The sequence below is a fragment of the Phaenicophaeus curvirostris genome, chromosome 5 (assembly GCF_032191515.1).
Source record: "Phaenicophaeus curvirostris isolate KB17595 chromosome 5, BPBGC_Pcur_1.0, whole genome shotgun sequence".
NCBI classification, from domain to species: domain Eukaryota; kingdom Metazoa; phylum Chordata; class Aves; order Cuculiformes; family Cuculidae; genus Phaenicophaeus; species Phaenicophaeus curvirostris.
This window is the reverse complement of record NC_091396.1, coordinates 3,495,239-3,517,803: the sequence shown is the minus strand read 5'-3', so window position 1 is coordinate 3,517,803 and position 22,565 is coordinate 3,495,239. Positions and strand designations below refer to the sequence as shown.

The following is a 22,565-nucleotide window of genomic DNA, read 5'->3' as shown; positions in this document are numbered from 1 at the left end:
GTATAAAGATATAATTTATTCGCTTAGGTAGCTGAACAATTTAGGTAGTTAAACAAACAAACAAAACGCACCAAAATTTAGCAACATAGACATTTGCCAAGAGAATGTCATAGTCCAAACTCTCCTCTTCTTTCCACTCCTGTCCATAAATGGGAAATCTGCTTGCTCTGTTACATGGTGGGGTTCATGGCTGTCCATTAACCTTGCTGAATGAACAATATTGGGCCTAAATTGTGTTTACTAGGTGTGCTTTTCACTGTAGATTGCGCTTGTGTAAGACTTGTGGATTTACTGTTCCCAGTGGGAACCTGAACTCCTCAAGGTTCTGTTGTGTATTGTATTTAAAGTCGTGACTGACATCTCGCACTTGAATCGCTTGCTTCCACGAGGATTTAAGACATGGGCTACATTTTGTGTTTTAATTTGTGTTTGATCTGGAGTCCTCAGCCCAGGAAGGACATGGATTTGTTACAGTGCATCTGGAGGAGGCCACAGAGGGCTGGAGCACCTCCCATATGAGGACAGGCTGAGGGAGTTGAGGTTGTTTAGCCTGGAGAAAACAAGGCTCTGGGGAGACCTTATAGCAGCCTTCCAGTACTTAAAAGGGGCCAACAGGAAAGCTGGGGAGAGGCTCTTTATCATGGCGTGCAGACATAGGATGAGGGAGAATGTTTTTAAGCTGAAAGAGGAGAGATTTAGGTGAGATCTAGGAAGAAATGTTTTCCTGTGAGAGTGGTGAGGCACTGGCACAGGTTGCCCAGAGAAGATGTGGCTGCCTCATCCCTGGAGGTGTTCAAGGTGAGGTTTGATGAGTCTTTAAGCAACCTGATCAGTGGAAAGGTGTCCCTGCCCATGGCAAGGCTGTTGGAACTGGATGAGCTTTAAGGTCCCTTCCAACCTAACCCATTCTGACTTCAGAATATCTCTTCAAAGCTCTCTATCTGCTGTATTATGTTTGGGTGAATGACTACATAACTTCAGAGATGTTTTGGGATACAACTGTGAACTTATAATTCCTGAGTAATATATTTTTCATGCAATGTTATCCTCTTTTTGTAGTTCATGCAAAAAGTTTGCAATGTCGTAATTCTTTTAACCTTGTGTTGAAGAACACGAAGCAGGTGCATCCAGTAATGTATTTCTTTTAGAACATGCAGCTTGAGTTTTCTGAATGTCTTTGAGGGTGTGGTTCAACAACATTATCTTCCAAAAACTGCGCCTTTGTTTTAAAAAAATCTGGAATTACTTACTATGAACTGGAAATGAAAAAGCTTTTTAGGATTTTAGCTCTTGCCACTTTTCTGTGTGGGAAAGAAGCCGTCCTTTTCCTCTCCTGTAATCTTATTTATGCTGATACTTGCCTTGGTGTAACTCTGATCCCCTGTCGGAACTGTAGTCTTTAGAGACCACATAACACTCTCTGGTATTTTATGCAATGGTTGGAAAAGATTTAAATCCTGGGAGGCAGTAGAGGAGAAATGGGCCAAGCATGCCTTTTCCCTCAATGGAGTAGGAGGCTGCAGGGTTTCCTAGTTGCATCATCTTTCCCTCGTTTGTGTCCAGTGTAGATTAGGAGCTTCTTCCTCTCCTCGCAACAAGTTCCTAACCAATCCATCTTTTGCTTCAGCAGTTGTTACTGGTTACAACATATTAACAGGCTGCCCTTGGCTTTTGGTTTTTTCCTTCCCTGCCTTTTGGAGTTATCCCCATCCCTGGTTTTGTCTTGTGAGGTAACATGAGTTTTGAGTTCAGGTAGTTACGGATATCTTTTGTGGCACACAAAATTACTTTGAATGTTAAAGAAAGTTTAAAAAAACCCCATAAAACAACTCTTTGACACTTAATCTATGTTGCTGAGCTAAGTTTTTCTGTGTTTCAATACTAGACTTGTCTGCTGTAAGACCTGAGACGATACCCTTTTTGCACGGGCAAAAAAGTTTTATTTTTTTTATTTGTGAAAATTGAGCAACTTTTCTGTGGAATTGTCCAGCTGCAGTTATTCTAAATATTGCATATTTGTATATATTTAGCTTCAGTTAGCCCAGTAAATTCACTTAACATGTAAACTGGAGTGATAGAGTACAAAGAACTCGACGAATAAAATGTAAAGAGACTGTAAGTTGAATTTCCTGCTAAAGGCATGTATCTGTACTCCTTGTGTATTACTTGCTTAAACAAGTTTGAAATTATAAGACTGAAGCGTTCATCACTTGGCAAAATAAATTATATATATAATAGGAGAGCAGTGAGGTGGAAGTACATGTTGACGCTTGTTTAATGAGGGTGGCTTGGCCAGCCTTGTTATTCAGATATTCCCAAGCACTCCCTTTTAGCACAGTGTGAAAAAGTACTTTACAAGTAAGAGCCACAGAACTAAACCTGACAGCTAGAGGCCAAGGTGAATGATTTGAATAGGGCAGGACAGTACCTCAGCTGCTGCTTACAGTTCTTGCAAGCAGAAGTATCTTGTCACTGGAATAATCATGCATGAAAGATCTTGTCCTGGGTCTGTTTCTGAAAGATAGTGAGGTATTAGGCATGTGAGGTTTTATTTTTTAAACAAGGTAGAATGCAGTATTTAGGATTAAATAAATTTTAATTCATAAAAGGCATAGGAATTTAATATTAAATGTCAGCTGAGCCAGAATTGTGCTATATTTTGTGAGTGCAGTATGTTTAGAGTTGATATACAGAAAAATACATACTTTTTCTTGTCCAAGGCAATGGTCAGTTCAATGCTGTTTACAACTTAAAGGGCTAAAGGGCTTGCTGTAGCTTTTATAGTAGCTCCTTAGCCTCCATAATGAAGGATCGCTGGGAAACTACTGAACTTGTTACATTTTTCTCAGCGTATCTTGCAATTGGGTTACAGTTTGGCATTTTTGAGGAGCATTATATGCTGTGGAATCCCAGGAAGTCTTGACCAGCTTTATGTGGAGAAGAAAAACTTCAGTGAAATTCCTATAGTGTCATACTAAAGATGGAGACTGGTTTTGTCCCACACCTTGTCAAACCGGTAATGCAAGATTCTTCCTCTTTAATTAAGTGCAACTGTATTCTCCTTTTGCCACAGTGGGTATGGGTGTGGGTAGGTTTCTTCACTGACATGGACTCCAAAAATGGAGATGCCTGAAGCTACAAGTAAGAAGTTGTGCTACTACTTACAGTATTAGTTACTAATCAAAATAGATGAGGCTAGGGGAGCAGGAATGTGGTAATTCATGTTATGAAACCCTTAGAATCCACTGATTCAGAGTGTAACTGAGGCATCTGTTTTTCTAACACCCTCCAAGTATTGTAAACTTATTTATGTATAAAGGTGAAATATTCTTCTGGAATATTGGTATTTGGACTGGTATGATTTTGGAAAGGATTACTTGATTATTGACCTGTCTCAACAGTACAGTTCTGCACAAATTAGCCAGACACATTCATAGTTGAAAAGCCTGTTTTTCAGTGATGACTAAAGTTTTCCTGATCATATTTTAGCTGATCTTGTACATTTTCCAAGTTGAACGAGCTTGGCTTTGAATACTTTTGTGCAATATCTGCCCTCTCAGGAGATGTTTTCATGCACACCTGAGAGCAGCTATGGTGGAACTCTTTGCGTAACCACAATGTAGCCATGTGATGGAAGAAGGTTTTCTGCCACCATTGCATATGAATGGATGCTAAGCTTCATGCAAGTCTGAAGAGTGCTTTTGTATTTCTTGTGCTTGCAGGTAGGCAGCGTTACCTGACAGCACTTGTAATGGTTCTGTTCTTGGACTTCTATACTTGGAAGAGTCACAGTATTACCTCAGTAGGGACAAGCTTTTAAAAGTATTCTACAAAGACAAGAGAAGATAATAGCTTAAAACTAGAAACTAGTGTTTCTAGTTAGCATTTGGTTTTTTTGTTTCTTGTTAGATCTCTTTGCATGCTAAGTTGCAGTGTTTGCCCCAACTTACCCAGTAATTTGGAGAAAGCCCTTTGGAAAAAAAAGAAATCCTTTGGCATAATTATTCACTGGTTGAATATCTGATATTTGATACACATCTGTGGCTTTAAAAGTAGTTTAAAAGTCTGTGTTAAAAAGGCTGTGGTGAAAAAGGGTAGTATCCCCACTGGGTTAACTGAAAATGCAGCCTTTGTGATCTGTCGTACTTTGAACAAGCCTCAGATGCTGGCAATGGTTTTAGGTTGATGAAAAGCTTAAAAATTACCTGGAAAAATTATAGATTCTTGATCTTTCTGTAATTGCAAGGCTAGTGGCTAGGCTCTGTGGGGAAGGTGCTTTGCAAACTGCAAGTTGTTCAACCAGAGGAGGAGTAACTGGATGACATTTTCACATTTAATCAACTTAAGGTTTTCTTTCCTTAATTTCACAGACCTACAAAGAAGTTGTAGGATGCAGCTGTGGCTTAGTTTTGACTTCCAGCACATCACCAGCAAGCAGTCTTGTAGATATCATTTGTTGCATAGATGACTACTATATTCAGTGTGTTGTATGTAGACCTGATTAGTGGTGGAGCTTGGAAGATGCTCGGAGAGGGCATGTGCACCTTGCAGTGTAAAGTATGTTATATAATCAGTGACTTTTGGCTCTACAGTGATGCACAAGGATACATTTTTGCATGAAGCTTTTCCCCAGTCTTGTGTACACAACAGCACTGTTCTGCTGGGCTTAGGGAATATTAAACGCAAGAGTAGAGGCCATAATGGCTTCCCGGGTCTGGGTGGTTTGTACAGGCTGTAGTTAATGAATGGAGAGTAGTTGGCCTCAATGTACCTGTGCTTTCCTCTGTGTGCTAGGTTTACAGTCTCACTCTCCAAACTGTTCTGTAATGTGTAGAGAGTTTGAGCATTGATTAGTGTGGTGAAAGGAAGACCTCTGATCCTTCAAGGAGCGAGAGGCTGGATCCAGCCCCGCTATGATTCTAGTACTTTTATGCCCCCCACCCAATTAGGAAATGTCTGTCAGAAATGTGTTAGATCAGGAGGGGGAGCTACAGCAGGGAGAACATGGAACTGATGTGTTTCTACCTCCCTTTTCCTCTTCTGCATTCCTCTTTGCAAAGCTGCCAAATACTCCTCTTCGTTTATGTTTTCTTGCACTTTGACACACAGAGCTTCCTGAAAGCTCCAAGCAATGAAGTCCAGATTTAGTGCTTTGGAGTTCAGGCTTGGTGACCACTGCATGTAAATTTAAGCAACTCACTCAGGATGGTAACTGGAAACCTATTTATAACCATGGAGACTTGGTCATGTTATAAGCTTTTCAGTTTTGCTCTTGGGTGTATGTTTGGTACCTACTGGCTGTGAGTTAAGTGTTCTTTTGCTCATTGCTTGTCAAATGCTGGGTGGTTGATTGTACTTTCAGCTCCAAAGTGGACTGAAAACGAGTTTCATTCCAGAGCAATAACATTACGCAACTGTAAACACTTTATAACTTAATTGCCTGTTTAGGATTGAGCAGTGTTAATGACAAAGTTTAGGCAGGTCAATCCCAGCAGCTTGAAGAATACGGTACTGAAAAAGAGGACTGGAATGGTACGTTACTCAGGTTTAGTATTAGTCACTGTCTGTCACTTGCCAGCAATATTCACTTGAGTGTTTTCATGCTGTTACAGTTTTTGCTAGAGAAAAAAAGGTATGTTTTTTGAGTCAAGGAAAACAGAGACTTCTGAGTTGACCAAAGGTAGCATTAAATGTTTTAAAATATTTCAGAGCCACTAGTTGGAGTGTGAGAAATTTTTTAATAGGAGAGAAATCTGCACCTGTGTTTTGGTAATGGTCTGAGTTATGAAACATTTTGTGCTTAGGGAGAAATAGGTAAGGAGGCTGATGAATTAATTATTATAAACTGCTGTATATTCTCACTTTGGCGGGTGGTTAGCTCTAGTTGGAATAACAGCTGCTTTGAGCATGAGAAGACTCTCAGTGGTCTGAAACACAAGTGTTTAACATAACCATATTTTAATATTACTTAAAGTGTTTTCTTATATCCCCTTTTAAATTGTTGGGGGTTTTGAGAACAAGAAAAAAGACCTTATTTCATAGAACTAGTTCTTTTGATGCTTGAAATAAGTTTTATGTTCCCGGGTTAGAAATTATTGGAAATTATTACTGGAAATTACTGGAAATTATTCACTGGGTAAAAAGCTCTCTTTACACACTCTAAGTTGATTTTTCTCTTTCCCATTATCACATGCCGGTGATATGGAAAGGTTGAAAGCATTCTGATTTATTACACGGAGCAGGCAAAGCACAATTTATGTTGGTGGTTTGTTGTTCTGATTTATTATTAAAGCATGTGTCACTGTTTTCTTGGAAGGCTGGATTTAATGGTTAAAACCTGTTGATTCTTTTCAGTTTTCACTCTAAATACCCTCAAACTATTTCATAATTCTGACTGTTAGCTTAAAAAAATAACCAACTGAACTGGTGTGACTTAATAGGTACAATGCTTGCTAGGAACGCCCAGATGTATTTGGGATATTGGTCACTGTGTGCTACCTTAAACCCCTAGTGAAGTGGCTCTGTAATACCTTGTTAAGCTTAGATGTTCAGGTTTTCTTTGATTGATTGTTTTGTTTACGACTGTACATTTGTCATTTTCATGCATGCACCATTTGGAATAATTGTGGTTTAGGTGTTGTATAAATAACACGATGGGAAAATCTCTCAGATTCCATTGTTTTCCCATTCCTGATGCCCTGTGCTTTCCCCAGTTGTTCTTCAGATGCTCTCCAGCTTCTCAGGTTTTTGAGTGGGTGATGCATAGGCTACAGAACAGAATGTTAACAGTAAAATAAAATATTACTTGGAGATTGAACAGATAGATTCCACTCACATATTTCTGGCAGAGATGTTCCTAAGGATGCAAGCGGTTGTATCTTCATCCTTGTATTGCCGGGAGATAATACTTTGACAGTTTAATAGTAATTACTTTGAATTTAAAGTGAGTTTCTTTTTTATGTCTTTTCCTTCTTTAAATAAGCTTTCTGGTCATGTTTTTGCCTGTAATCCATGATTCCTTATGCACTCAAGAGTAGCAGTCTGTCTTGTTGTGGAATAAATTTTTTTTGCTTGAGCAAATTCCAGGCAAACTTGCTGTTCCTTGTCTGTAGATCGCCCCTGATACACAGCTTATGTTAATAGACACTCCAGGATCCCCTACATTTCTTTCAGGTTTTTCTGTAAGTTAAATACTCTTTCCTGTCATACAGCATTTATTGGTTTCTCATGTACTGTCTATGGAACCTATAAATTACATGAAGAGAACCTGTTTGCCAGAAGCTGTAACGTTCCCGGACTGAGGTTTCACAAGTAACGAAGTCACTGTCAGCTCAGACATCGGAAACGCGCAGGCTTGACAGATAGACACTGGTTGATCCAACTTTTGGAAGGATATTTGTTGCGGCTTCTGAAACGCTGAAGGTTGAAGGTCGATTCTGAAGACTGATGTACAAGAAATGCTATTGCTTTGAAAAATTGTGGAGTTGGTAGAAGAAAACACCTCGGAAAATGTGTTACTGAACAACACCAAAATTAGTTGTTTATCTTTTTTGTTGAGAGTATTTATTTCTGGCAGCAGGAGTGTCATATTTGGAATGGTCTGGTTGGGTCAGAATGTTCCTTCGTCAGTAAATGTTTCAGTTTAGTGCAGGGTATGGGTGTTTGTTAGTATGCTCTAATCAACAGAGGATATGTAGTGTATTTGGCACTCTCCAACTGATTCTTATAAGTGCACTGAAGTGCTTATTCTAAGTCGCATTTTATCAGTACTTACAGTTGGATATTTATTATATTGATGGCAACAAGAAGCAGAACAGAACTTTGTTCTGATATTCTCAGTCACCTCCTTCATTGCAGAAAAGTGATACAACTTTTTGGATAAGTAGAAGAGTTTCTCAGAATTTTTTTCCCTTTAATCTTCTGTACATTCATCTAACACCAAGGAGGAGATTATGAGGCAATTTAAACTTTTTTGAGATGACAGAGTTGCACATAGTTTATCTCCTTCTGAACTGCTTGAGGGAATCACAAATTGTCTACTGTTGAACTAAGTATTAAAACTAGAAAGGACATGTCTTTTGGCAATGTCAACTGAAACTAAGGACATTCAAGTGTTCTTTATTAGGCAGCTTAGGGGACTCGTACAACTATATTTTGTCAAAACAAACAGCAATGGTAGTATTGTGCAATGTGAGAAATACGTGTCAGTCTGTTTATGCAGCAGCAGTATAAATTCCTGTGCACATTGTTCTTTTATGGGTCGTCAGACAGTGTGACAGTTCATGTCATAATTATGATATGTTTTTGCTACAATTTATATTTGCACATATGTATGCAACGGAATAGAACTGTACGTGCTATAGTTGTTTGAAGAGTGAATAGACTTCCTTTCAAATATACAGCTGCCTTTTAGAAGCTGGAGCTCGTGTGTGTCTTAGCTAAATGTGTTTTAATGCCACACAGTGATTGTAAGTTGAGAAAGGATGGCAGAACAGTGTCTGGTATTCCTACTTCTTGTCTTATCCTGTCCTCAAGCCTTGAGGTAGAGACTGGGAAAGTATAGAATGTTCCATGTCAGCCTGATGTCCTTTGGAGAACTGTGTAATGGTGATGCTTGTAAATTTTGATGGTGGCATATTAAGGGTTTTTTAAATTATTTTGAGAAGGGCAAAAGCATCACCAAGAAAATAAGTTCTTTTTTTGGTTTTTTTGGGTTTTTTTTGCAAATACCTGGGATTAGTAATTCTGGTAGTTTCAGTGGTACTTAATTATCAAATGCATAAATATAAGTAGGGAAGGGTCTGTAAAAATACTTCAAGTTTAGAACCACTTTCTGGCTTACCAAAGCTTGTTTCACAGCAAAAGGGATGTGTGTCTGGGAGTCCTGGAAGCTCGCATGGATGGGATGTTAAAGGTACAGAAAAAAAATCGAGATACGAAGGAGCATTCTACAGGGGATGCTCATAATGGAGTTAATTTTTCCATTAGCTCTTGTGAACCTTGAAGTAGGCTTTTCCTTTCTTGGTTTGCCTTATTTTCAGGAAACTTTTCTAGTTTGTTTTGTGTGTTTAAAAGTTCCAGTAGCTATATTGACAGACTAGGTTGTTTTAATAAGTGTATTTCTAGGGATTTTTACTTGAAAATAATAAACCAGGTTTGGGTTTTTTTAAGGATGCAAGTGAAATACTGCAATAAAATGTTCACGCAAGAGTAATTAGGTGTGTTAAAGAAATAATTTTTTAGGAATTGAAAAAGGAAAAGAAATTAAGGTGCTTTTGCTGTCATTTGCTGATTAACTAAGGGGACTATACTGAATTGTTTTTCCAGTGAACAGATTTTTGTTTAGGAAGAGAGATTATTGAGATGGATTCTGTATCTGTGGTGGTGGTATTGCTCTCTTTTTCATAGTGACCTTTACAAGCCTAATACATTAGTCAATTCTAAAGGAGCTCACTGTAGTACATGTTGTGCAGTGGTGTATATTGTCTTTTTAGTCAAAAGTATGTTCCAAATTAATCTTGGAATTTGCAGTGTCTTTTGACTGTATCTGCTTATTTTAGCTGCCTATTAGAAGTTACAGATGATTAACTGATGTCGTTTAGTTTTTAAGTGTGTTTTCCGTCACTGTGAATTTTACTGCAAAATGGCTCTGTCTTAAGCTTGTATTTGGTATGCAGCTGCTCTCTATTAAGCACTATATTTTGCAGAGTCTAGAAAACCGAGAGAGGCAGCATTTGTGCACAGAATGTATTTCCCCACAGTATGTTTGTCTTAGTTGGCTGTTTGACCTGTTCACCTTGTCTTGATCATCGCTTCAGCTGTACTGATCTACTGTTTAGTGCATTCCTTATAGACAACAGGGGAGACCAGTGTTTGTTTACTAGCATTTAGATGTTTTCTTATATAAGAGATTCTGAAGCATTCACTGGCCATTGGAATGACCAGTGCATATTTATTTTCATGTCCTAAGTTGTGTTGATGACACGAGGTTTGTTTTCCTGTTTCCTGCAAAGTCTTCTGAAGCATGGACTTGTTCAAATTCACGCTTACTGTTAATAATAATTTCTAATGCGATTCAGATTACAACTTAAATTCTGCCAGAGTAAGTAGGTAGGTTAGGCTCAGTATTTGCTTATGAATGTTGTGTATAGTTGTATTCTTGCATTCTATCTAGAGTATGGCCACTGAGTGGATAGAAAGTTTAAATGCCTTTTATGTTGAGTATTTGTAGCGAGGCTGTTGATAGAGTGGCAATAGAATCATAGAATAGTTTAAGATGTGACAGCACTTAAAGATACTCAGTACAATCATGTTTTCCTAACAGATACCCTAAAATTTGGAAATATCTTGTTTGAATTTGACTAATATTCATGTTCAAAAAATATTCAAGTAAACATAAAGTAACTGCTGTCAGTTAGCTTAATTCCTGTTTCCTGATGGCTTTTCACTCTATGTATTACTTCACTTTGATTAATTTTTATTTAGTGAAAGCTTTATTGAATTTGAAGGGAAAGCCTTTTGAAGGCTCTGAGCCCAGGGGCTCACTTGCTGCTGATTCTAATCCTTGGAGATTTCTAGCAGGACAGTAAGGAAAGGGCTGTTTCAGGTCCGTTCTGTGGGACTTGAAAGGAGGTATAAAAGAAAGCCTTGTATGTAGCTTCAGTAGATAAATATATGTAAAGGTTTTGAGTCCTCATGGTGAAGCTTCAAGGTTGCATGATTTCTATGAAGTAACCTGTGTATTCTGGTAGATGCCAGGGTTATGCATTGTCTCTCACAATTAAATACCGACTTGAAATTCATCGTGTTTTGCTGGGATTGTTTTTTTTTTTCCTTAGTGCTGTTTTTTTTTATGCCTCCCTCAGCTTTCATCCAGAAAAACCCAATAAATAACTTTTTGAAACAATAACAAAGTGCATTACAAGCAGGTTTTTCCTTTTGCATAGCAGGCATACTCAGGTAATTGCCTTGAGACACATAGGAGTCCTCAAAAGTACTGATCAGATATCTTTTACCTTTACATCTGGCAGCGTAACAGTTTTAAGTGCTTGAACCTTAAGCCTGCTTAGCACGACTAATACAACTGTATTTGTCTTAGGTGTCTGAAATGAATTCTTCAAGGAATCGTGTCAAGTGTTCATATGAATCTATTCTCACTGTATCTCTGTATTTGATGTGCTTATATTTCTCTCTCGTATATTTCAGGAATTTGCAGCACTTACGAAAGAGCTAAATGTGTGCAGGGAGCAGCTGCTTGAAAGGGAAGAAGAAATCGCTGAACTGAAAGCAGAAAGAAATAATACGAGGGTTAGTTCCTTTCTTCTTCAACAACACCGTTGTTAAAGCATCCAACTACATGGAGAGAAGCACTATTGAATCTGAAATGCTAAAAGTACTTTTTCCCCTGATATTTGCACATGAATCCTCCTGGACTTGTGAATATGTGTTGATTAAGAAAGTTTGGAAGCTTATACACAGTTCCAAATACTGCTATGTGGAATCAGGAAAAGCTTGTAAGACTGCGCTGCTCTCTGTTGTTCAGCTTTCTTGCTGTTAAAGTTTTGTAATCATGCAACACCCAAGATCAGAGGAATAGAGTGGGCAAGCTGTAATAATCTGTTTCAGCAGCTTACGCTGCTGCCAGCAAAACAGTTGTCCTCAGATTTGGAGCATTTTCTGTGTGTATCCTTCTGATGAGTTTGCAGTTCTTTAGATTGGTGGCGGAACTGAAAAGCCTGGTTAGGTAGAAACCTCATTTCAAAACTTGACTGAAAGAGAGGTAGGAAGTGCATTAGCTCTGATACAACTTCTGGTGTGGGTGAAATGTTAAAAGCAGGTCTTTATGCTTGATGCAGTGCTCTTGCTCTTAGATTTGAGGTTTAGAACTCTAAACTTCCTAGAATCATAACATGGTTTGGGTTAGAAGGGCCTTTAAAGATCATCCAGTTCCAGTCCCGCTGCCATGGGCAGGGAAACCTCTCACATATAATCATAGAATGGCTTGGATTGGAAGGGACCTTAAAGATCATCTAGTTACTTGATGTTTTGGAAGTCAAAGTATTCTGCAGCTATGCAGGACAGAAATAAATGCTATTCCTTTATTTTGTTGTAGCTACTACTGGAACATTTGGAGTGTCTTGTCTCCAGGCATGAGCGGTCTCTCAGAATGACTGTTGTAAAGAGACAAGCTCAGTCTCCAGCAGGAGTTTCTAGTGAAGTAGAAGTTCTCAAAGCACTAAAATCTTTATTTGAGCACCACAAAGCCCTTGATGAAAAGGTAATGAAATATAGTAGCTAACATCTTCTCATCTTGTCCGCTCTTTCTTTTCTGTGGACCATGCAGTTGTTCATACTAAAGTTGCAGAAGTCTCTGAACTTTTTCTGTATTAAGATACAGTGGCTTTGCTGTAACTGCATTAGTAACTGCTTTCCTAAATTAATATGTTGCGTTAAGCCAAGATGTTGTAATTTATTCTAGTGCTTCATTAACTGTGCTGATGTAAGTTAAGTATGGTTCAGGGGCGCTATATTTCTCATAGCAATGCATAAATTTGCTTACCTGTATAATAGCAGTATTTAGCCTTTTGATGATGTAATACAAGAAATTAACTAGAGAGAACAGGAGGAGAGGAATCTAATGGCACTGTGATATAAAATAAAGCTGAATTAAAGGAATTCTGCCCTTTGGTTGTGCTTGGTGTTGGCAGCAGGACATGCAAGTGGTTAAGTTTACTGTGAATTTTGCTGTAAACTCAGTTTGCCTAACTTTATGAACCTTGTATGTGAAATCTGTCTCTTCTTCCATGCATAAGCATGCACGCTCTGTGCCTTACAGAAGGATAAGCAAATTGTTGATATGTTTAATTCTTGCCTAAATGTGTGGTCATGTTGTCATATAATTTGTTTATGACAAAAGGAAAGGCTAGATTTTAAGATAATGCATTATTTTTCTAGAAGGGTTTGTGTAGCATATGTTGTAACAAGTAAGGACTCAAGATTAAGCAGATCTAGGTGTAATGGAAATAATGTCATTTATTATCTGTAAAGGCATAGCAATAAATGAGATAGGTTTCTTCTTTATTTGAATGAATTCACGTTATTTGAAATTACCCTTTCAGGTAAGGGAGAGGTTACGAGTAGCACTTGAAAGATGTAGCTTATTGGAAGAAGAACTGGGTACTACGCATAAAGAGGTAGGTTCCTTTTTTTAAAGGAAGTCTTCAGGTGTGCGTTGTGGATGTTAAATCAATATTTCTACACAGCAATTTATCTGGTTACTAAGGTTCACTTTCACTTCTTGTTTTTGGTTGATTTTTTTGTCACTATAAAAACTATAATTTTTAACTTGACTTAACACTTTGAAAGAGCAAGAAAGGAAAAAACCACAAAAAGCACCTACTCAGCTCCCACTTAAAAGAACCCCAGCAAAAAAATCCCAACAAAAAGAGTTCCTGTAGCTTTAAAATATGAACTTTAGGGTTGTAATGCATAAGTTTTTGAATGCCTGTGTGTTACTTTATGAATACATACCTTGAGGCAGAATCAGTAATTGTTATTTTGCTCCTTTGCTTTTGCAGCTGTTCTTTATATTATTAGTGAGAAAGGAATTGATGTGAAACATATGTATATAAACTTTTCTTTCCTTTTAGTTAATGATTCTGAAAGAGCAAAATAATCAGAAGAAAGCAATTCCAGATGGGATGCTGGATATAAATCATGAACAAGAAAATACACCAACTACAAATGGGAAGGTACAGCTATTTACTTTTTTCAGCTCATGTCTGATTTTTAATCGTTAACTATAATATTTTAATTTTTAACTGTAATAAAATACTTTAATGAGTGATTTAATGGAAAAACTTAGTTACCGTAATTTCAATTTTCGCAGTCTATCCAATAATAAAATTGTCTTGGGGGTGGGGGTTGTTTACAGTTAAGTTTACAGCTTGTTTTTTAAATTTCTGTGTAACATGCAAATGCTTTTTTTCCCCTGTTTAATAGCGGTCCTCTGACGGCTCTTTATGCCATGATGAAAACCTTACTAAAGTGATTGAACTCCAAGACATCATAGATAAGCAGAACAAAGAGCAGGCACAAATGAAAGAACGCCTTACTGCTTTGTCTAGCAGAGTGACAGAGCTGGAAGAAGATCTTGACACAGCTAGAAAAGACTTAATAAAATCTGAAGAAATGAATACGAAGTTACAGAGAGATGTACGAGAGGTGAGGAATAAACTGTCAATATTTGGGTAGCCACAAATGCAACTGCTGTATGAAATTTCAGTGTTGTTGGTGCTCAGTCACGCTTTTATGCTTTTGGATGCCTATGATTTACTAGATACTTCACAAGTACATTATATTAGAAATTTAGCATTGCAAGGCATAACACGTTCTTGAAAAGGTGCTTGATCTTGTCAGAAATACAAACCTTAATCATCAAGTTTAATTTTTAAAGATATACATCGTTGAGGAATCACTTTAATTTTCATGGTGTGATTGACAGCTCCTCTTACTAATCAGTCACTAATCCCCAAGGTCCTGTGTATTGCTGTTTACTGTATCCTTATTAAATAGAAAGGGAGCTTAGTTAAATCCAAGAACACTCTCTGACTGTCCCCAGGAATTAAAGACTTACTGTGTTTGAAAAGTAAGTACCAGGTCTGAATTGTAATAGAAAAAAAGTCTTTTTAAAACATTCATTGCTTAGAAAACAAAAGTTCATTGAACTTTTAAGCCAAAGACTATTGTTTCTGCTTCATTTTTTTACTGACTGACTCCTTTAAAATTATTATTAGTTTGTGAATTCTTCCCCTCAGTTCGATCACTGAAAATTTACACCCTGTATTAATGACTGAATTCTGTCTCGTTTTGTGCAGACTCTGGCCCAAAAGGAGGACATGGAAGAGAGAATCACAACTCTTGAGAAACGCTACCTCGCTGCACAACGTGAAGCTACATCTGTGCATGACCTCAATGACAAACTTGAAAATGAAATTGCCACTAAAGACTCCATGCATCGACAGGTTGTAATTTGTAATAAGTTAAAGTACGCTTTGCTTAGCATAAAACTAATGGAAATAATTAAATGTCCATACTGCACTAAACCAATTTCCTCAGAGGAAGTTAAATTATCATCTGTGATGTGTTATTGTTAGGGATTGTTTTTCAGTAACTAGAGGGAGTGCACTCTACAGGGTTTTACTCTAGAAATGGAGAGTTTACTGCAAGGGGGAAATGATTTTGAGCATTTTAGTGCATGGTGCAGCAGGGCTTTTGTCCCTGTTGTGGATTTTTAAGTTGTTATACGTGTATCTAAGCATCTTTAGTTCCATCTGTGAGAATTACTCATTTTAAGCTAAAACAGTTGTAAAATTTGAGTAGTGTGTAGTGGTTTTTAAAACCTGTAATAGAAATAAATGTGGCCTTACTGTGGGAGGAAATTTGACACACACTTGACATGAAGTAGTCCAACTTTATAAACCAGAAATGGTTGTTGAGCCAATCACTTTCTAACTAGAGGGAGCAGGAAATTCTTAGTCAGCGAGAGAAGTCTAGTTTAGTATAATCTTTAAAATAAGTTGTACACATTTTAAATAAAAATAAACTTTGTTTTAATGTGCATGGTGTTATGTAAAATATGAAGGAATTTTTTTCTTTAACGTAACTCAGAGTCTTAGTACCGGCTTGACATTGAAAATGTGCAGCTTGTTCTGTACTGCTTCCCGTACTGTAACTGTTTATTTAGTGATGCAGTTGCTTTCGGAATACACAAAATTATCTGCAGAAAAAAACTTGTAAGAGCAAAAAGCTCTGTCATGTAATGAAGAGGTGGATACCCCATCTTCGGTTATGAAGCTGGTTTTGGACAGTTAGTTCTGCATAGATCTAGTAAAGGCTGCTAATCTGTATCCTTACCCTCCTCTTTGAAAATTCATTAACATTTTGACACTAAACATTTGCTGATCATAATCCTGTGCAGAGTGAAGATAAGAATAGGCAGTTGCAGGAACGGCTGGAACTAGCAGAGCAAAAGCTGCAGCAGACTTTGAGGAAAGCTGAAACTTTGCCAGAGGTGGAAGCAGAGCTGGCACAGAGAGTTGCAGCACTTTCAAAGGTGGGTTGGACTCTCTTCTCTCTTGGTGTCCTGCTACAAGAAATTTGTTCTTAAGTGTTTGGTTTGTTACATTGTGTTTCTGGTTTTCCCATAACTAGTTCAGAAAACATTTCTCCCTGTCTTCCACCTTTTCTGCTCATCTCTATGAGCACACTCTGATTTACTCTATTTTAATTTCTCCTCTTTGGCACTTGAGCAGGTTTTCTGTTAACTCTGTTACATTATACAAATGTCTCCCTGAATTATTATTTTCTTGCTTTTTATTAAAATTCATTGTATAATAGGCATGAAGTCTTCCAAAACAAACAATTTCTGAAGGGGAAAACCAATTTTCTTCCACCATTAACAGTGAGGAATATGAGGAGAGAGAAATAATGGTACCCATGAATATTGAGATTTTTTAGAAGGCTGCAAATAGAATAATGGAGTCTGAAGAATTATGTGTGCTAATTACAAATAAGCCTTTTCAAGTGTGTGTGGGCGTTCTTTTCAAGTCTTCTTTCCCTGTTATCTTTCCTGTCCCTAACTGGCTCTGTAGTCTGACCTTTTGTCTCCTGGAAACTCTGCTGCTAAAGTATTGGAACTTACCACCAAGCTTAGGAAGGTAGAATTTGTATGTTAGTTCTTGTTTCTGCTTGCTGCTTTCTGCTTTGTCATGTTTACTAACAAAGGGTCATATTGTCCAGGCCAGAGAGGAAAAGCTGAAAATGCATTTAGTATTTTATTAGTTCTATTTTTTTTTAATTTTTGGGGATTTGAATGAACTGCTGGTGTTGCAAGCATGCTTGCAAATAGTAGTTGATTCATGGTACTTAAGGGTGAGAGGCTTCATCGTTTTATTACCACGTGAACCCTTACCAGGTTCTTTTAATGACAAAAGCATCTGTTCTGCATTGTGTATTATCATAAATGGCACTTGTGCAAAGCATGTCAGATGCATTATTGTGCTTGAATGTTTCTGTGCTTCTGAAACCATTTTTTTAAAAATGAAACCAAAGAAAACCTGAAAAAACCCAACAAATTCTAATTTTTTTTGTCAAATTGACAGGCTGAAGAGAGACATGGCAATATAGAAGAACGACTGAGACAGATGGAAGCACAACTAGAAGAAAAGAATCAAGAACTGCAAAGGGTACTGTACAAACATAAAAGAATCAATGTAATCCCCTTCATGGCTGCCTATCAAACAGCAAAGCTGTTTTTATTTCTTGTCTCTAAAAGAAGGCCATAGTTGAGGCTGGGTGACAGTTAAGAGATTTGTGACACTGTACTGTGGCTAACCTTTAAATCTCAAGAAAAGCTGGAAATCTCCAATCAAAGTTTGAAACATGTTTGGAAATACCTGATTGCCAGGCATACTTTCTGATGAAGAGAGAGATCAAAAACTTGTGATGATGGTGAAATCGGTTCCTAGGTTATAAGTAGTGGAACTGGTTCTGAAATAGGTTTTTTTCTTTAAGGTTAGATTTTCAAGCTTCTGATCTTGGAACAGTTATTAAAGTCTTAATTTGTCCCTTATACTCCCTTACAGAGTCATGAGAGTACATGCACCATTCCTTGCTCCCATGGAAAAGTGTTTCTATGAAGTTGAAGTAACAAAAAAATCACACTGCTTTTGCCACCTGGAAACTGTTGTAAATTTTAAGTTATTTCAGTAGCTTTTATCTATCTTAGGCTAGACAGAGGGAGAAGATGAATGAAGAGCATAATAAACGTTTGTCGGAAACTGTTGATAAGCTTCTGTCTGAATCTAACGAAAGGCTTCAGCTTCATCTCAAGGAGAGGATGGCTGCCTTGGAAGATAAGGTAATAAGTTGTATTTTAGTGTATACATTAATGAGATGTTCAGCATTTTGTGTAGTGACTTGTGTATTCTGCAATGTGTCTGTAACTTCAATAAATAAATACTAAATCCTTATTAATAAGAGGTTTCTGTTAAGGCTGTTTTCTAGTGTGGATTTTGAAGATTTTTTCCGAGATCACCAACTGCTCCTAATGCTTCAGAAATTCTTGTTATGGGCCTTGTTAACATCAACAAGGTTGCTGTAACAGTCTTTATAAATCAAGTTTCTCAGAAACAACTGACTGCATTTTCTTTTTTCAAAATTCTTGAATACTGGGGGAGTGTCTTGGGATTAACCTTTGCTCCTCTTTACCCTCCAAATCCTAACTAAGTTTGTGAATGATGTGGAAGGTCTAGTTGTCCTTCACTGTAAGTAACATCATCTAGAAAAGTATTCTTGGTGTTGCTCCCTGCTCATTCTTTTATGATCAGTTCAGCAGAAAGATGCAGTTAAAATTTGAAGACTTTCTTCTGATAACTTGGGTTCTTTTCCCTGAAAGGATGTTTTTGTTCACGTATAAAACTTTATTGCATGTTTAAGGTGGAAATAATGGCATTACTTACCTCAAGAAAATAAGTTTAGCAGAACTAAAGAAAAGAAAATTACACAGTTGGAAATTTCCTATTGGGAAGGGGAATCTATGATTTTTTTTTTTTCCCGTAGTATCACGTACAGTAGTTGAAATAGAATAGTATTTCATTGTATTTAAATAGTATTATATTGAAATTCAATAGTTGAAATTCTTTGTTGTAGCTCTCAAATGTTTCTTAATTGTCATAGAATTCTTGGTCTGAATTTGGAAACTCTTTTGAGTAAAGAGATTGTAGTAGATGTAAGTATTTTATATTTACTGGAATTGTTTAGAAGTCATGGTAGAACTGTGAACACAACAGCTCTGATTTTAAGGAAGGCCCATAAGTCAGTGAGAGCTGCAGTTCTGGAGGTACTGTCTATTGAAGAAGTGACTGTATAGTAATTTTGCAGGTCAGGCAAGTGAAAATAAAAAGAAAACCTAATGGTAACATCTAATAATGCCTTAGTTAACCACTCAGTGAGTTACTTCAAACTACTTTAGCTGCCTAATTATGCCTTTTTTACTAGTTTTGTCAAATGGAGCTTTAAAAGGCTGGTATTGGTATTACATTTCTATGGTACTTGTACTATTACTAAATCTATTATTTAGCAGGCTGTACACCTGAAAGGATAAACATTCTACTGTAAACCAAGTGAAATGATGTAAGCAGTAAAGTACCTGTAACTTAAGATGCATCTGTATGTTGTTGACTAAAACTTCTTGATACTCATCTTGGTTATGATTTAAGAGTTGAAAGCTTTTGTAAATAACTTAATTTGTGATATGTTTTATTTTAGAATTCACTTATTCGAGAAATTGAAAATGCGAAAAAACAAATAGAGGAACTTCAGCATGAGAAGGTATGGTAGTCCCTTTTGAAATATAATGTTGGACAATAATTTCTAAATTGCTATGTAGCAGGGCCAGATTTGAATTCCTCCATGCAATTTTAACATTATTTGGTCTGTTTAAAAGCAGGAGGCTGTTATTTCTCATTTTATGGTATTGTGTGCCTCAGTTTTATGATGATTTTATGGGTAATACATAGCTTTCTACTCAAAGACTTAACACGCTTCTGAGTATATAAAGGGGCTGAACATATTGGCAGTGTGCCAAAGTTTGAAGATGGCATTGAATTTTTGTACTGTTGTACATATGACCTTGAACAGTAAACAGAAAATAGTAAACAGTTTTAATGTTGGGTATTTTCCTATAACTTTTCTCTTAAAGCATTGGGTATTACAAAATGCTTGTTCAACTGAAACTTCTAAAGCTTTAAGAACGGGGGCATAGGGAGAAAAATATTTATTAGACTTGGCTGTTCTTTTGTGATAGCAGCTGTCTGGTGTTTTCCTTGTCCTGGACCTGACTAGTTCTCTTCTTGCATAGTAATGGTGGGCTTTTTCATTTCTTTTTATCATTAAGCAGTTCTGAAGTAATATTTGTTATTGTTTATTTAGATAACAGGTGTACTGCATCACCCCAAATAATTCTTCTAAGTAGCTAGGCCAAGCTGTAGAGGCTGTTCTGCAATAAAATGAAGAACATACTCAATGTTTTGCAGAATGTGCTTTGAATTTTCCTCTGTGTAGGCCTACAGTTTTCATACAAGGCACAGATGTTCAGCATCAGCCACTTTTTGTTAGTCTTTTGTTATTTTCTCATTCATTGGATTTCTCTGTTAAATTCTGAGTTTCTAGAGCATTTTAAATGTCTAACTTAAAAGTGAATGCAGTTAGAGCCTGTTGTGTATAGAGTTTGAAAGATTTGTTTCATATTAATTATCACTAGATTATAGTACAATTAGCAATATGTGAATTTTATGCAGTAGCTGTTTTTAAAAAGTATGTTAATATTAGCTAGAGTTGCAGTGTAGAGAGGAAACAATTATTCTTGGGTGCCCTTTGGTGATGGTGCTGTATTGTCTGTAGCAAAAATAATTTTTGCTTTATGATACTGAGCAGTATGTTTTAAAATTTTATTTCTGTGTTTCATAGAAATGTTGTCAAAAACCTAGGTGATAGTTTATAAATCAATATTTGTCACTGATTCTTTTTAAGTATATCATTATGTCACCATGGGTTTAAGAAAGGCAGGTCCTGCTTGGCTAAACTGATCTTCTATGAAAAGGTGACCCACTTAGTAGATGAAGGAAAGGCTGTGGATGTTGCCTGTGTAGACTTTAGTAAAGCCTTTGACACGGCTTCCCACAGCATTCTCCTGGTAAAACTGACTGCTCATGGCTTTGTTGGGTGTACTCTTTGCTGGGTAAAAGCGCTGGATGGCCAGACCCAGAGAGTTGTGGTGAATGGAGTTAAATCCACTTGGCAGCTGCTCATAAGTGGTGTTCCCAAGGTCTCAGTTTTGGGGCCAGTTCTGTTTAATCTCTTTGTCCGTGATCTAGACGAGTGGATTGTGAGTGCTCCCTCACTAAGTTTACAGATGTCACAAAATTGGGTAGGAGTGTTGATCTGCTCTTAGTGTTGGTCTCTTCTTCAAAATAACAACTGATAAGACAAGAAGAAATGGCTTCATGTTGCACCAGGGGAGATTTAGATTGGATATTGGAAAAATACTACTTCACCAAAAGGGTCATCAAGCCTTGGAAGTAGTGGAGTCGCCATCTCTGGAGTTAAGAGACTTGTAGACGCGTTGCTTAGGGATGTGGTTTAGTGGTGGGCTTGGCAGTGTTAGGTTAATGGTTAAGCTCGATGATCTTAAAGATCTTCTCCAACCTAAACAATTCTATTATTCTGTATTATCTATTTATTTTGACAGGATCAACTTGTATTAAATGTTGAAGCGTTAAGGGCTGAAAATGACCAAGTGAGACTCAGAGCCACATCACTTCATCACAGGTACCAGCATTTAATTGTAGTTAATTGTGCTAAGTGTAATTTTTGTCTATTATAACTGAAAATACTTTAGTTGTAGTTATACAATTGTACAGCTGTGTAATCTTTATAGAGCATGTGAAGCAGTTTTTACACAGCTTTAAAAAAATCTGCATTGGTAGGACAATAGGAATAATTTGGGTGGGTTTTATGGTTTGTTTCCCCCCCTGCCTTCCTTGGGATGAAATATTTCTTTCTGTTCTAGCCGACCGGATTTCAGATACCCTATGACATCTTCATCTGTGGCTGACAGTCATACAGACTCCTATGGCACCTCATCAGTGTTAAGGCGTCCCCAGAAAGGACGTTTGGCAGCTCTCAGAGATGAACCTTCAAAGGTAAAACAACTTTGAAACTGAAATAAAAATGAAACATTGACAACAAAATCACTTAGATGAGGCTGATGTATTGTAAGGAATTTCATAGTTATAGAAAGGTTTGGGTTGGAAGGGACTTCAACGCCTGTCCAGTTCCAACCTCTGCCATGGGCACGGATACCTCTCTAGATCAGACTGCTCAAGGTTCCATCCAACCTGGCCTTGAACGCTTCCAGGGAGGGAGGCATCCACAACTTCCCTGGGTAACCTGTTCCAGTGCCTCACAACCCTCATCGGGAAGAATTCCTTCCTGATGTCTAACCTAAATCTCCTCCCCTCCAATTTAAAGCCACTTTCCCTCATCCTATTAGAACAGAATCATAGAATAGAATCATAGAATAGTTAGGGTTGGAGGGGACCTTAAATGTCATCTAGTTCCATCCCCCCTGCCGTGAGCAGGGACACCTCCCACTGGATCAGGCTGCCCAAGGCCCCATCCTGGCCTTGAACACTTCTAGGGATGGGGCATCCACAGCTTCGCCCGGGCAGCTTGTTCCAGTGTCTCGCCACTCTCACGATGAAGAAATTCTTCCTTATATCATGTGTAAAAGTGCCCCTCTCCAGTTTGTACCTGTTCCCCCTTGTCCTGTCACCACAAGCCTTCTTGAATAGTCCCTCTCCAGCTTTCTTGTAGGCCCCTTTCAGGTACTGAAAGGTTTCTATAAGATCTCCTTGGAGCCTTCTCTTCTGCAGGCTGTGTGCCCTTGTAAAAAGTCCCTCCCAGATTTCCTGTAAGAACCCTACAACTTTTAGAATAGGAGC

General features: G+C 37.6%; 2 protein-coding genes across 11 annotated transcripts in view; one reads left to right on the top strand and one right to left on the bottom strand.

Annotated features, from left to right (window-relative positions):
• SHANK2 (SH3 and multiple ankyrin repeat domains 2) overlaps nucleotides 1-22,565 on the bottom strand; it is a 515,992-nt gene that overhangs the window by 61,694 nt on the left and 431,733 nt on the right. The window lies entirely within an intron of this gene.
• The window catches only part of PPFIA1 (PTPRF interacting protein alpha 1), a 254,395-nt gene that overhangs the window by 9,641 nt on the left and 222,189 nt on the right, over nucleotides 1-22,565 (top strand). For all 10 annotated transcript variants that reach the window (XM_069857397.1, XM_069857392.1, XM_069857390.1 and 7 more), the window contains 12 exons: nucleotides 11,206-11,307; nucleotides 12,113-12,277; nucleotides 13,119-13,193; nucleotides 13,650-13,751; nucleotides 14,002-14,223; nucleotides 14,877-15,023; nucleotides 15,980-16,114; nucleotides 17,163-17,246; nucleotides 17,789-17,920; nucleotides 19,330-19,392; nucleotides 21,311-21,390; nucleotides 21,632-21,764. In XM_069857397.1, coding sequence (XP_069713498.1) covers nucleotides 11,206-11,307; nucleotides 12,113-12,277; nucleotides 13,119-13,193; nucleotides 13,650-13,751; nucleotides 14,002-14,223; nucleotides 14,877-15,023; nucleotides 15,980-16,114; nucleotides 17,163-17,246; nucleotides 17,789-17,920; nucleotides 19,330-19,392; nucleotides 21,311-21,390; nucleotides 21,632-21,764 — 1,440 coding nt within the window. The remainder of the gene's footprint in view (nucleotides 1-11,205; nucleotides 11,308-12,112; nucleotides 12,278-13,118; nucleotides 13,194-13,649; nucleotides 13,752-14,001; nucleotides 14,224-14,876; nucleotides 15,024-15,979; nucleotides 16,115-17,162; nucleotides 17,247-17,788; nucleotides 17,921-19,329; nucleotides 19,393-21,310; nucleotides 21,391-21,631; nucleotides 21,765-22,565) is intronic.